The sequence below is a fragment of the Biomphalaria glabrata genome, chromosome 14 (genome assembly GCF_947242115.1).
Source record: "Biomphalaria glabrata chromosome 14, xgBioGlab47.1, whole genome shotgun sequence".
Classification (NCBI taxonomy): Eukaryota; Metazoa; Mollusca; class Gastropoda; family Planorbidae; genus Biomphalaria; species Biomphalaria glabrata.
In genome coordinates this window covers 3,688,552-3,703,468 of record NC_074724.1, presented here as the reverse complement: position 1 = coordinate 3,703,468, position 14,917 = coordinate 3,688,552, and the positions used below count along the sequence as shown (strand labels likewise).

The 14,917-nt window shown below is 34.3% G+C and overlaps 1 protein-coding gene across 7 annotated transcripts; it reads left to right on the top strand.

Moving 5' to 3' along the window:
* The first annotated feature begins 3,943 nt into the window (after positions 1-3,943).
* On the top strand, positions 3,944-9,117 carry LOC129923007 (uncharacterized). 7 transcript variants are annotated; one of them, XR_008774940.1, is made up of 5 exons: positions 3,944-3,962; positions 5,947-6,233; positions 7,844-7,990; positions 8,102-8,283; positions 8,709-8,808. XR_008774940.1 is itself a non-coding variant. In XM_056011657.1 (4 exons), exons 2-4 carry the CDS (start codon positions 7,942-7,944, stop codon positions 8,883-8,885), a joined length of 408 nt encoding a protein of 135 aa, XP_055867632.1. In that variant the 5' UTR covers positions 5,779-6,233; positions 7,844-7,941; the 3' UTR covers positions 8,886-9,117. The 7 variants fall into 7 exon arrangements, 1 of the variants encoding a protein (XP_055867632.1); XR_008774941.1 differs by lacking the exon at positions 3,944-3,962 and adding an exon at positions 5,525-5,558; XR_008774938.1 differs by lacking the exon at positions 3,944-3,962 and adding an exon at positions 5,588-5,645 and having other exon boundaries at positions 8,709-8,807.
* The last annotated feature ends 5,800 nt before the right edge of the window (positions 9,118-14,917 follow it).

Sequence of the window (14,917 nt, the reverse complement as noted above, 5' to 3'; positions counted from 1 at the left end):
TATATGCATCTGGTACCATAATAAGCGAATGTCCCTTTGCTGTAGCGAAGAATGTAATTCGTGTAATCTCAAAGAGACTCGAGTTCCAGACATCTTGTCCACGCAATAAAAGTGGATCGCAGCTTATTGATTTAGTCATAATCTCTACTAACAAGGCATTGGTGAAGGTCACGTCAGGGAAGTATTAATGCCACTGCTATGTTTTTGTATTTCTTGACTGTATTATCAAACAACATTGGATATGCCTTATCTACGCTAGAGATACTTGCAGGGCTGATTTGTGTGCAGGTAAACAGTTGAGTGGAAACAAGCAAATAAAAAAAAAACACTTTAAAAAAAAAAAAAAAAAAGCTTATATGTAATTGTATTAATTAGTTTTAATCAGTCATGTAATTAAATTTGTAATAGATATAGAATAACAATAAATATCTATGCGATCAGAAATATTTGTACACATTATTTTTTTAAGCACATTAAGTTTAATTTAAATTTAAATTTAAGTTTAAATTTATTTAATTGAGGGAGTCAGATTTTGCTTTTCTGCTTCGCCTTGTCAGCTTTTTACTAATGCTGAGTTTTGATGTTCTTTTAAAAATAAAGGCATATCATTACATTTTGAAAAAAAAAAACGGAAATGACATGTTGCAGTAAATTCTCTAGACTGTGTGGGTAATGTATTCTATGTCAGAGAGATAGTCATTAGATTTTAGTTTTACATTGAGTTTACATTATGTCTCTCTCGTTCACTTGGATACAAAAAAACAAACCCATCAACTCAGCGATGAAACTCTAAATCATTGTTGGGCACAAACAGCAAAGTAAAGCTGAAAATGTAAAACTAAAATTCTCAGTGGGTCAGATGTTTGTGTTTGTGTTTGAGAGGTTCATTGAGCGTAATCAGAGTTATAGATTATTTTTAGATTATTATAAGGGAGCGTTAAAATAGGAGCAGGATGTTCGGCCAAATATTATGTGAGCGTTCGATGCGCAGGAAGAATGAATAAAACAAAGAAAATCTAAGAAAACAATCATTTAAAAAAATGCTTATCTAAGGGAAAGAAGTCTGCACGTACAAATAATCCGAGAATGGGTGTAGGGGAAATAACGTGTATCGACGTTTTAACCCAGCGGTTTTTTTAATTTTAGGCTCGGCGACCCATTTTTACAATCCCAACTCTGCCGCGGCCCCCCCCCGCACACACACACACACAGCAATAGAAGAATAGACAAAAACAATCCATATTTGCGATGCTCTTTGGCGACTCCTGGGAAATCGTAAATCGACCCCCAAAGGGGTCGCGATCCACAGGTTGAGAACCCCTGTTTTAATCAGACAGACATAGTGAATCAATCATGTTATCAGCAATACTATTGATCCATACGTACGCCTGTTATCTATGATCTCCCCTACAGTTAACTGTCAATCAGTGTTCAAACAACTGTATATATATATATATATATATATATATATATATATATATATATATGACATTTCACCCGTGGTTTAAAACAAACCTTACTGTTTAGCAAGAATGTTCATTTCATTTACTTCCTCTTTCGTGATTCTCTCTTGATAAGCTTTCATTCTCATATTTTAAAATTATTTTTACAATACTTATACCCATTCACAGCTACCTGTTTTATCTCAATCTACAGGAGTGTAAAGTAAGAAAAAAAAAAAGCTTAATAATGTAGGCCACTTGCAATTAAAAATGAGACATTTATTTATGAAACTCAAGAACTAAAATGACATAGATCTAAAGCATTAACGCAGCTCTAACAATTATTCTATTAGAAATTATTTCTACAATGAATAATTATATTAATCATAAATAAGAAATACATACAAATAATTTTAAACAAGGTTACAAAGAAACTCAAAATTAGTCCCTGAGTGGTCCACCCAGGCTGGGTAAAAAGGCAGTTTCAATATTTCCAGAAAGAATATTAGAATGAAATTATATCAAAGGCTAATAACAGAGAAGAATGGAGAAAGAAGAATGACAGATCTTGTGTGGTGCACCAACGGTCTAGCAGACCAAGGGATAACTAAATATGAAGGTGAAGTTAGATTTGAACCTGGCCTAACTGATTTCATACAATGATTATCTAATTGGTCAATTTTTTTTGTAAAGAGTCAATCTCTTATTCAGAAAAAAAAAGTAATGTTACAACAGAACCTTGAATGGTCTAAAATATAATGATGTCAGATTTTAAGTATCTTTTCAAGTTTACGAGATCTAAACGGGAAGAACGGATGGACGGACGGACAGACACACCACACAAAACTACTAGCGTCTATTCCCCTTTCGGGAATACTTTATACATCTTATCTACATCTTTATACATCTTGCTCTAAATAATTAATGTATGCTAGAAATTATAGAAAGAAAAACAGAAAGAATATTTTTTCCACCACCACATTCGCCACCGCCTTTTTTTTTTCGATTAAAATTCCTGTTGAAGTAAATGTACAAGTCTACTAGACCTTTAAAAATCTAATGATAGGCTTTTAGATTTACACCAAGAAGACGGTGATAAAAATGTTTATGAATATTAATGTATCAAACTCCTGAATGAATAATGCCTACACTGGAAATATAGACACTATGAAAGTTTCAAATATTATGATTACATTATTTATAAGAATATTAAATAGTGTATAAAATAGAGCCCAGGAGTGTCTGCTTATTTTTGAAGAGTCTTGTGTGTTAACAAAGTACGATGTCTTTTTTTTAAAGTATATTTTTATAGCTTTTATTCTTGTTTAACTTTGACTTTTACAAAAGTACAACATTTTTTTTCTACATTCCTCAATGATCTATTCGCGCCATGGTTGCTCCACCACAGATGGTGTACCCATAATGTTAGAGAGTCTTCGCGCCATGTATTCCACGCCACTGTTACGAACCTTTGATTATAAATGAAGATATTATGCTATAACGAACAACTCCTGCAGGACTTATACAGATGGTACCATGATCATGTGATGCATATTGAAAGAAAATATTACGTCCATTTTTTTTTAAATATGGTTTTATTTTTTATAATTAGTATGATTTAAAAAGTGTTTCAATTTTTCTTGGCGCTGCATGGATCAATATTCCTTAGAAAAGTATAGATGAAGGAAACAATGTTCTTGGAAATGATTTGTTCCTCAAAAATAGCCGCAAGGTCAGAGGTCAAAACTCGTTCAACTGAAAACTGATAACACAATTTTTATGGTCACTTTAATCTCTTCATCAAGGTGACTTTAGGCGTACGTGTGACGTTTACGACCGTTTAGAACAAGGTCAAGTTTACCAGGAAAACATGACGAACTGAAAAAAACGTAGAAAACAGTCCTTCTCAAACTTTTAATACTAACCCCTCTACATAGGATTTGTTTTGCAAGCATTTGTTACTAACTTATCTAAATACTTAACTACTTAGTCACTCTCAATGGTAACTTTTTACATTTAAAGTTGCAAAAAAAAATATAAAAAAATAATAACTAAAACAATTTTTTAATTGCCTATTTATTAATTAAAAATCAGACCATTCGGCACACAAATCATTGACTAACATAAAAGTTACAGTGTCTAATGATAAATTCTTGCATTAGACCACACAATGCTCAAAACCAGCTCGAATCCATTATTTTATTTTTCTTTGAAACCATTAACACTGTGCATTTAAGGTTGCAAGCTATTGTACATCTACGTTTGCTGAATCCTCTTAGCATTTTGTAGTTTTCAATATTTTAAACAAAAGTTTTTTTCTTATTAAATACTGCCACTTTTATTTTTTTAAAGTTGTAATTTTAATTTATACCATCCTCCAGGTAGTTACATAGACGGCAGAAAGATAATCGAAATCGACTACCAGCGGACAATAGCTATGCCTTAGCTAGATGTGGCTAAAATATGTTGGTCGCAGCCACGAGAAATACTGCATTCCTCATTAATCTTCGGACTTTAAATGTATGTGTGTGTATGTGTGTGTGTGTGTGTGTGTTTCTCACATTAGATGTCAATATCGATATTCTTATTTAAAAACGCCAAATGACTTAATAATTTAATATTTTATACATTAGTAATTATTACGTTTTTACTTAGTTAATACTCAAACTTGGAGTTATACAAACAATTTAAAAATAACAACACATATTTTTAATACTGAAAACAAAAAAGACCAACTCTCCCCGTCCACCCAGCGAATTGTCACAAGCAAGTTGATTACATCCGAAAGAGCGCGAGCCTAACGATAAGACAGATGAAGAAACCGAAAAGGAAAGAAATTAAATATCTACATTCTTTTGTTAACTGAAAAATATAATTAAAAACAAAATTAAAGCATCTCAAAATTTCTTCGAGTGGCGCCGTGGAATTATGTCCCTTACCTCCCCTCACAACACATCTGACTAGAACTAGTTCGAGATAAAGATCTAATAGATCTAATTTCCATACATCTGACTAATACTTTCTTGGAAGCTAAAACCTGGAAGAGGAGGGGGGCGCTCAAAAAAACCTTGATGTCGCAATCTAACGATTTTTCCTATAGTTTCTACATTGTAAAAAAAAGTAAACTTCCCGTTTCAGACCTTGTGGTCTATAGGGCAGATGATGTAAAGGCCATCTGTTTCTGTGGCCTACGTTTATCGAGGGTGTCATGTGGCCAGCACAATAACCAGCGGCCTTTTACTTTTCCCCAACTAATGTCAGGTACCCATTACAGCTGGGTAGACTATAGATCACGTCTTCATCAGGATTCGAACCTGGGGGCCCAGGTTTAGAAGCCAAGCGCTTTACAGCTCAGCCACCGCGCTTCCTAGTTTCCACATAGTTAGGAAAAAAAATCATCAGCCGGTAGTCCCAATGGAAAAACTTTTGTATGGCCATTATCATTTGTCAAAGTACAGAAATAATCATGTAAATTCGGCAACAGAACTATACACAAATGTATCTTGTAGTAGTCTCGTATGCATTATTTCTTCAAGAGTTTAATTAAACAAAAAATGTTTATGAACATTTTGCGGATCTTATCTCTTTGTCTAAATCTAAAGAAATATGATTAACTCCAGTAGATCTATTAATTTGAGAGAGAGAGAGAGAGAGATACATTTTGTCATAAACTAAGTCTAACAATCGTTCTATTTCTACATATTAATGAAGATAAAAAAAAAACAAAAACACTCCAGTTCTATTTCTTTATTTACAGCTTTACTGAATACAAACGGGACGTGAGTGTAATAGACCAAATTTAATTTTTAGATGAAAAGTTGCCGTGGCATCAGAACTTTGAATGATCTAAAATATCATGATGTCGGATTTTCAATATCTTTTCTAGTTTAAGAGATCTAAACGGGAGGACGGACGGACTGACGGACAGACAGTCCACACAAAACTAATAGCGTCTGTTCCCCTTTCGGGGGACGCTAAAAAGTCCATAGAGAAAAAGCTACAGAATGAACTAACAACCTAATTTCTCATAACATTTTGTGAATTGCTGATAAGGATGTATTTGATATATGACCCACGACGATGCATGTCTTTTTTTTTGTTTGTTTTTATAAGAAGGTCAGCTAACAACATTTTAGTGGCTTTCATTTTTTTTTCTTATACAACGATAAGCCTGAAATAAACGTAAAATCGAATATTATTTTGGTAACGTTTTTATAAAAAAAGAGATTTATTTTTTCCGATAAAATAAATCATTTCGGTAATTAAAAAAAAAACATCATATCTATGAATCGTAAGCCACTTAAAGTGGTCTATGATGTGCACAAGAAACGTATAACCTTTATAAATTCTCATAATAAGATTTAGATGTATTGTGAAAATTTTATACAGAGCAAATAAGAAAAAATAGTTTCGTTGCAAATAGGCCATTTTATCTGTTCTAAATATCTAAAGCATAGAACTTTTGCAACAACTATTAAAGGATGTTTTATTAAATATTCTTTAGGCCATGTTTTCAAGAGTGGTACATTCAGAAAAGACAAGCGTCAGAGGAGTTTCAGAGGGGACATTAAACAGATCTCGTGATGATCTGACTTCTTTAGAAACGAGAGAGAAATTACAAGCTGTGTAATAACGGAAGCTTACCAACTTCACACGTCAAGTCTGTTATTGTATTATGTCATTGGCATGCACAAATGTACTGGATGTCAAACATCTGTAAATTAATTTAATTAAAAGACGTCAGAACAAAATCTAGATCCTGTTTAAAACTGATGAAAAACGACTGAACCTGTAAGTAAAAAAATGAAAACTAACTGACTAAAAACAGAAAGACAAAAATTAATTCTGATTGTCATTTAATTTTTGTAAAAAAAAAAAAAAAAAAGATTATTTATAAAAGCGTCAATGTAGAATTCACGTTTACCCGGAGATAGATTGCAAGCGTGGTCGAGAGGCTTGAACTTGGCTGGCCTTGGCTACCTATGAAGGGGTTCGACACCCGACTCAAGCAGAGTGATTACTGAGCGCCTAAAACACGGGAAACCCCACTGGCCCACAAATGGGATTAAACTATAGCGCCCTGAGCATGCTATAAGTATGAAAGTACCGCTATGTAAAAGCAATATATTTTTTTAAAATTTACTTTTTCAGGAATGTAAAATTGGAAAGAGATTGTTTAGAATTTAAGATAGTGTGTTGCATTATTGATACTAGGAATTTGAAAGTGCTCTTAAGTTTTGTGAATCACAATAAGTTGATTTGCTGTTTTGATCATTGATGATTATATACAGCGGTACCCTGACTTGTTTCAACTTAACAGATAAAAAAAGAGAAATAATATAAAACTATAAGAAAGCTCTAACAAAAATTACTATGTTATCAATACAATAAAGAAAGTTGTTTATCAATGGATGTTAATTATTACTCTTATGCAAGTCTTAAGTACTTTCTTTCCTAGTTATTTATAAGCATGTCGTCATGTAGTTATGGCATATCAAGTGATTACAGAAAGTTATTGAAATTTTTACGAACTAGTTGTTTTCTTTGCTTATTACGGGTTACTTAGGAACGATTACTGCGTATAGTAAACACTTATTGATAACAAATATATTTCTAAAAGAATCTAGAAAAGCTTTATCTCTGGCGAAATAATAATAATAAAAAGGCTTGTCTTCGAGTCAGAAGATTAACGAAGAATGCAGTATTTCCCATGGCTTCGCAGCCCCATCTCTGACCTACATATTTAGCCACATCCAAGGCAAGCATAACCATTGTACGACGATGGTCAAGAAATAATAAGTTTATTATTTTTATAGAAAATACTGATTAGCCCTCGTCTACTATAACAACTAACTCAAACACCAGTCCAGGAAACAACAGTCCAACCAACCTTGACAGGGCCCCACTGACTATCACACTCTCTATCACATTGAAGGAAAACTAAAACATTCAGTTCACAAGACTAGCAGACTGTTGACTTTCCTAACCTGGGACCACAGAAACAAAGGGGTATAACTAGCATACCAAAATATCAACAAAGTAAAATATGCTCTCTCGCCATACTTGGCCCCGACAGCATTTTGCTCATCGAGAGACAAAATTTTCCCCTGGCCAATCTTTAATACTCAAAAGCCTGTAACCTCTTGGTGTGTACGTCATCTGCTGTTAGGCCCGTTCCTTTATGCTTGTCTCCTTGTAGATCTATCCAGTGCATCGTTTTCCCAACTGTTGGCGTCGCCCGGACTACGGAGCCTGCTTGTGTAGGTTTGGGGGAGGGAGTTGAAGGGCTTGACTTATTCCCTTTCAGAGCAATTTTACACTAGATGCTTTTTGTTTTAAATTTCGTTGCACAAAGTCTTTCATGTATTTTCTTTGTAGTCTTGTTTTGTCTGAATTTTAAGGTTCGTTTAAGTTTAGACTGTAAACGCCACGTTCTCTACTTTCTGATGAGTCGCACTGCACTGTCCAGCCTGGAGTGAAAATAAGTCTGTACACAAGGATGCAACAGATCCAATATTTCATTTTTATTACTCAGTATCTTCTACAAGGTAAGTGTATAAAGTTGAATTGAATGTGGAAGTATTGTTATAGAACTGGTAAGCGTAATAGTAAGACTTTCAAAAAACTAAATGAAACTTTTTTTTAAATTTCTCAAACAGTTGTATTCTGTCAACGGATTCTACTCTTTCCCTACAATGAAACAAAGAACTGTAACATCAGTCTTGTGGAAGAGAATGATAGAATTCTGATGTATGGCAAAGTGGATTTCAATGGAAACATTCCTGCGTCATCATTTGTCAACTTTAAAATCAAAAGAAAAACTGAAACGAGTTTTCAATTTGTATGAGCTCATGACACATTTAATTTGGTTTGGTTTTGGTTTTGATTTTAGGCACATCGGCACAATTTAGGCCATGTCGTGCCTGCAGTCCCTTAAGGACTACTCTCTCTTTAAGCAACAAGGGCCAGATTCTATACATTCATATCATTAAAATTTAATACTTGTTTAGCTTCACTTTTCTTAAATGGCTTAATAAGACTTTTATTGAAAAAATACATTTGTATTTTTTTTTTGCGGCCCCCAAAAGAAAATAAAAAAAACTTTGTTAGTTTTATGTGTGTCGGTCCCGCTTAGATAGCAGAGACTAAAAAGAATTCGAAAATCCTGTGTAATATTTTAGATGTCACAAAGTTTTGTCCCAATGCAGCATCTGCCATTTTGTTACCTATACTAACTTTGGTAACCTTCTTTCTCATGTATTTCAGATTTCCTTTGTGAAAATTCCAGAAGACTGTGATGAAGTCTTTCACTACGGCAACTGTTTAAAAACTGATGACCATAAAGTGTTTCTATTGTTTTTAAATATAACTGCACATGAAGTGACCAGCGAGGCAGACATAGAAGTAGAACTGGTTTACAGGGAAACAACTTTTTGTACGTAACATGCTCAGGCAGAATAGTTAACAAACCCAAGATACTTGATTTGTGATGAACTGATTTGACTTTTTAGTTAACTAGTTTGTTAGTTATTCTGATAGATAGTTGTTGTTTTTTTAATTAAAGAAGAGAGATGTAACATATTGGTATTATATGTACATTTGCACACTAGCGCGTCAGTGCAACACCGCTTGTGTTTGCGTAATAAATGGAGTTCCTAATATGTCTTCCCTCTTAAACACTAGTTTGTTATTTGTGTAACACAATTATTCTACGGTTCTTCTTAAAGTAGTGTAGCATGTTGTCCGTCTGATATCAATGGGGAGAGAGTTCCAAACCCTTAGCCCTTGCACTGAAAAAGCCCGCAGACCTTAGCTTTTCAGGGTAAAACATGGCACCACTAGAAGCGTTGAGCACATTGAGCGCAGGGCTCTATGAGGGACATATGGACTGCTGATGTGCTGTTGAGGGGCCACTTATGCTAAGATGGACAGACTGCAACAACGCTGAAACTGGATCAAGAACGGATGAATAATTGACGACAATTTAAAGACCAATCAGAAACACAATAGAAGCAGACACTGATTACACATTTGCAGTTTGTCTTGTTTTCACTTATAGCCGTTATTTTTAAAATACTCAAAACTGTCCAAAAATCTTCTAAAAGTTGTGACATAAAGCGCGAAGGAATTCGTATTTCTTAGTCCATCGTGTCTCACACAAAAGAGGTAAATTTAGCACCAACACTCTTGATTGGGACTGTTATAGGTGAAACAGATATCTTCTTGATGACACTTACAGCATTGCGTATATATGAAACATCATTAAGGACATTGATAACAAGTGTAAGTCTGTGGGACCCGCAACGGACAAGGTCTGCCTTTTGATATTTTTCACGAACAGAGGGTAGGAATTTAGTGATTGATTTTTACTTTGATTTTGTTTATGTTAAGAGAGATTTTAATACTAAACCATCAATCGTCACAGCTCAGCAAAGGGGGTTTTGAGTTTAAACCCCCTATTAGGGGTGTTGCAATAAAACTCCACTAATTTATAAAAGAAAACAACAACAACAAAGTAAATGTAAACGACTATTACCAAATTCTAAGACAATAGCTAAAGGGGGTTTGATTTTAGCCCCCCCCCCCCCGAAATTATTGAAAAAACAAAAAAATTCTAAAAGACTATTCCCAAATTCTAAAAGCATAACTAAAGGGTGGTTTTGATTTTAAACCCCCCTCTGAAAGTTACTATAAGACCCCATCTTCCAATTAAGACTATATATACATCAGTCATCAGATTCTATAATCGTTGCCAAGAGGGGCTTTGTGTTTAACCCCCACCCCATCCCAGCGGGGTTTGCAGCTAAAAACCACCTCTTATAAATACAAAATTAAAAATTATACACTCAAAAGTCTAGGAGCGTAGCCAAAGAGCGTTTTGAGTTTTAAGCCCAATCAAGCGGGGTTGGAAGCTAAAAAATACCTCTTCAATATACAAAAAAGCAAATTACACACTACAAATTCTACGAGCGTAGCGAAACCAAGGGGGGTTTTGAGGGCTTTTTTCTAGATGGTTTTGAGTTTAAAATCCCCCCTTCATAGAGTATTGAGGTTAAATATTCAATATTATTCTAGAGCAAACTAGATTCACCAAATTCTATGAACGTAGCTAAGGGGGTTTTGAATTTGTTAAAAAAACAACTCCAAAGATTTTTTAGTTAAAAACCCCCAACAGCTGATTTTAACGATAAAACTTCTCTTTTCGATATAAAATCTCAAGCAAATTACAGTCACCTAATTTTAAGAGCGTAGACAAGAGACGTTACACATTTCTACCATTGGCTGGGCTCCAATAATAAAGTGAAGTGCATAGTCATCTGCCGAAATAAAAAAAAAAGACTAAATTTTGCTAAGACGGAATTTAGAAGTCAGTTATAGAGGTCGGTTCGCAATCAAGGGAATCCTATGCCAAACTGTTAGTAAGGTAGTGACAGAGCGTCGCATTTCACTGTAGATATCTCAGGATATGCATTTCAAAACCGGAAAAACATTTATTTGGCGACCCCCCGCCCGAATAAAAATCCTTGCTACGCCATCACGGAGCAGCCATTGTAGCCTTGGCTAAGTAGTTTGTTCATGTCTAGACTGTACTTAATGTAATCGCTGACAATGACGTTACAGACAAACAGTGCATCTCTCTGAACTCAGGGACGAAAATAATGACGTCTTCTCGAATAAAAGTGCTATCAACAAATCCAACGTTCAAACACATCTGTTTAGTGCCAGAGATATCTGCATTACCTGAAATACAAAGAAAACGCAGTTGATTCATGTTGCTGAAGCTCGTATATTTTGAGTTTCTTGCTGCTGCTAGTGCTCCGTCGACAAATCAACGCATGTGAAAAACTTATATCTCTTCTATTGTAAACTAGTCATGCTATTTTATTTAGCTCTAACACTTACCGGCAATTCACAAGACGTAAACACATTTAACATAATGTTATACCATTTTTCCAGTGTCTGCATACCTTGGAAAGGGCTCGTCCTTTAACAAAATTAGATGTGACCGATTCAATCAAGCAAGACACCAGAAGAGAGCGACAAAATATAAACATTATATAGTAATTTAACTAATTTTGTTCACATACTTTGATTTCTTCATAAACGTATGACCGCCCCTTCTCACTTAAAGGGTTTAGGTGAGAAGAGCAGTAGATGTATTCGCGCCTCCCCCCACCCCACCCAATGCAATCGGCCCACAAGGGAACGACATAACATAAAGGTATGTTCAAATATCAGTAATAGGTTTTAATCATATAGATATTTAATTGATTCTGCTAACAAGCTGTGATTTCTACAAATAAATTGGACCGCCCCCCCACTCGAAAGCTTATGGTATTGATGCCATCGTCCCCACCCCACCATATCGGCCAACATACGAAATAATCTAAAAATTGGTTGAAATATAAATAATTAGTATATATTATTAACACAAGTAATAATAAGATTGTTCCTTGAGGTACACATGAGTTATTGGTGTTGATTTAGAGCCATTTATTATTACGTTTTTTCTCTCCCTATCAGAAAATCTTTAATCCACTAACGCAATGGACCATCAATGCCAACATATTTTATTTTTTTTAAGCACACTATGGTTGTGATATCTATGTTATAGTCTTAATTTGACCCAAACCTTTTAATTCTAATTACTTACGAAATTTTAAAGAATATATTTAGGTAGGCGCTGCTTATATACTGTATTTTTATGTATGATAAAATAAATAGTCTCTTTGTAATAGAAAGCAGACCATGAGTTTTATATATCTGATTCGATTAAAAACTCAATATATTTTTACTTGTATTCATTGTAAAGCTCTGAGAACTTAGAATTTTCAAGATTCCAACTCTGCTAGTCTTAGATTCCAACTCTGCTAGTCTTAATGTTGCTCTAGATCAAGACCTAGACAACGTTTATAAATTTGTTTTAGGTCTGTGATCTGTAATAAGACCTAATATGTACCAGAGTAAATTGCTAAAAAGAGAGAAATAATTGAGAAAGAATCAAGTTTCAAGTAAAAATCTAAAATAAAACCCGTAAAATGTCAATTATTTTGCTATCGATTTACTAACAACTCGAATTTGTAATTTTTTTTTCTCCATTGTTTGAATTTTAAACGAAGCTAAATAATGTGCTTTCAATTTATAAATATATAGTGCAAATGTAAAGTATCCGCAAGGTTGTCATTGCCGGAAGTGGTAATGGAAGTAAGCACTCCACTAACTATAAAATGCTTCCTAATGGGATGCGTCTCAAATAGCCTCTGGCAACCAGTCCAACTCCTGGCCTTCACGTGTGGCTCAGATATTGAGTCCGGCGGAACTGCTATCACTAACAGGAGAAGGGGCAAAGGCGAGTAACTGGCGCCTTAACCAGTAAGCTTCGGGCAGGAGGGACTTGTTAGCCATGGCTGGCTACCCACCTAGGAGAAGGAAAACTCTGAATTCAAGCTTCTGTTGCCTTGCAGCTATACCCAATCATGGGAAAGGCTTCGGTAGTCAACCCTGAGGAAAAATCAGGAGCTGGCGACCCTAAGGCAGTTTGCAGCACCCAGTGCTACACTCTGGCAGAACCTGCGACGCGGCTGACCGCAAACTGTATCGGCTTTGCCGTTCCTATGGATACATCAGCTGCGTGGAGAGGGGGGAACTGATGTGTGGGCAACATCGTTCCGACCATAGCTAATGCCCAGGCATTCATCTCACCGAGATGATCCATAGTCGCTTCGCGACTGAAGGAGGCCATAGTAGCTATCAATAATATTATCAATACAACCAAAATGCCAGGGCTAGAAAAACCTTCATTATTTCAAAGAAAGACAAGCAAGATTGGAAAAACATATTGTGACTTATTTATCTATAAATAGCGCGTAATGTTTTCCGAATATATATATCTATATTATAAAGTAGAATGTGAGGGGTATGTATGTATGTATGTATGTATGTTACTTATAGACATCAAAACCGCTTGACCAATCTTGATAAAACTAGGCAGGAATGTTCCTTGGGTACCAACTTAGACCTTAGTGAATGTATTGTAGCCCTAAAACAAATGTAAGACCCTCAAAAAAAATAAAGTTGTCCGACTCTATTACAGCTATAGTATTTTATGGATCTAGGCCATGTCTACAATGTTGACATGAGAAAAGATAGAAAGGATTTAGACCTAGATCTAATTTTAAGAAATACACTTTGCGCAGATAGTTTTTTACTTTGACACATGAAAAGACAAAAGAAGATCCATTGATTTCATTATATAATTAAATTAACCTACAATTTTGTGTTTCAAAAGCATTTTTTACATAAATTAGTTCCTGATATCTGTGACTACAGATTTCCTGACGAACATTCTTTCATTAGACAATACCGTAATGAATCGCGTAATAAAAATTAATTCGTTTAATTGTTTACTTAATAATCCCATCCCTAGATCTAAAACTCTAATTCAACTCTAAGATGATAAAACTTCTCTTCGCACAGATAGTTTTATACTTTAACACATAAATATATTAATTAAAGTCCATTCATTTCATATTTTGATCAAATAAACATTCAAATTTGGTTTTCTAAAGCTACATTCATCTACGGAAGCTGCGAAGCCGAGTTAAAGGCCTAGATCTATATTCATTCATGAATCGCGTACTAAAAATTATTTCGTTTTATTGTTACTTTATAATCCCATCCCTAGATCTAAAACTCTAATTCAACACTAAGATGATAAAACTTCTCTTCGCACAGATAGTTTTATACTTTAACACATAAATATATTAATTAAAGTCCATTCATTTCATATTTTGATCAAATAAACATTCAAATTTGGTTTTCTAAAGCTACATTCGTTTACGAAAGCTGCGAAGCCGAGTTAAAGGCCTAGATCTATATTCATTCATGAATCGCGTACTAAAAATTATTTCGTTTTATTGTTACTTTATAATCCCATCCCTAGATCTAAAACTCTAATTCAACACTAAGATGATAAAACTTCTCTTCGCACAGATAGTCTTATACTTTAACACATAAACATATTAATTAAAGTCCATTCATTTCATATTTTGATCAAATAAACATTCAAATTTGGTTTTCTAAAGCTACATTTGTTTACGAAAGCTGCGAAGCCGAGTTGAGATAGGCTTAGATCTATATTCATTCATGACTCGCGTACTAAAAATTATTTCGTTTAATTGTTCACTTTATAATCCCATTTATTTAACAAAGCTATCGCTCTTTTCGTTTTTAATAGATAAGAATGTATCGACTTCGGGTAAACCATTTTCGCAAAACTAATTTTATTTTCGTAGCGAAAGAGAAATAACGTGAAAGGATCATTAGCTACGTTTAACATACATCTAAATCCAATCCACTAGATTATTCAAAAGCAAATGTTTTAATTTAAAAAAAAATGGATTTAAGCCTATTAGCTATTTTTACATTGACACATTCGCTTTACTTATTACATTATTATTTCGTTTAATTGTTTA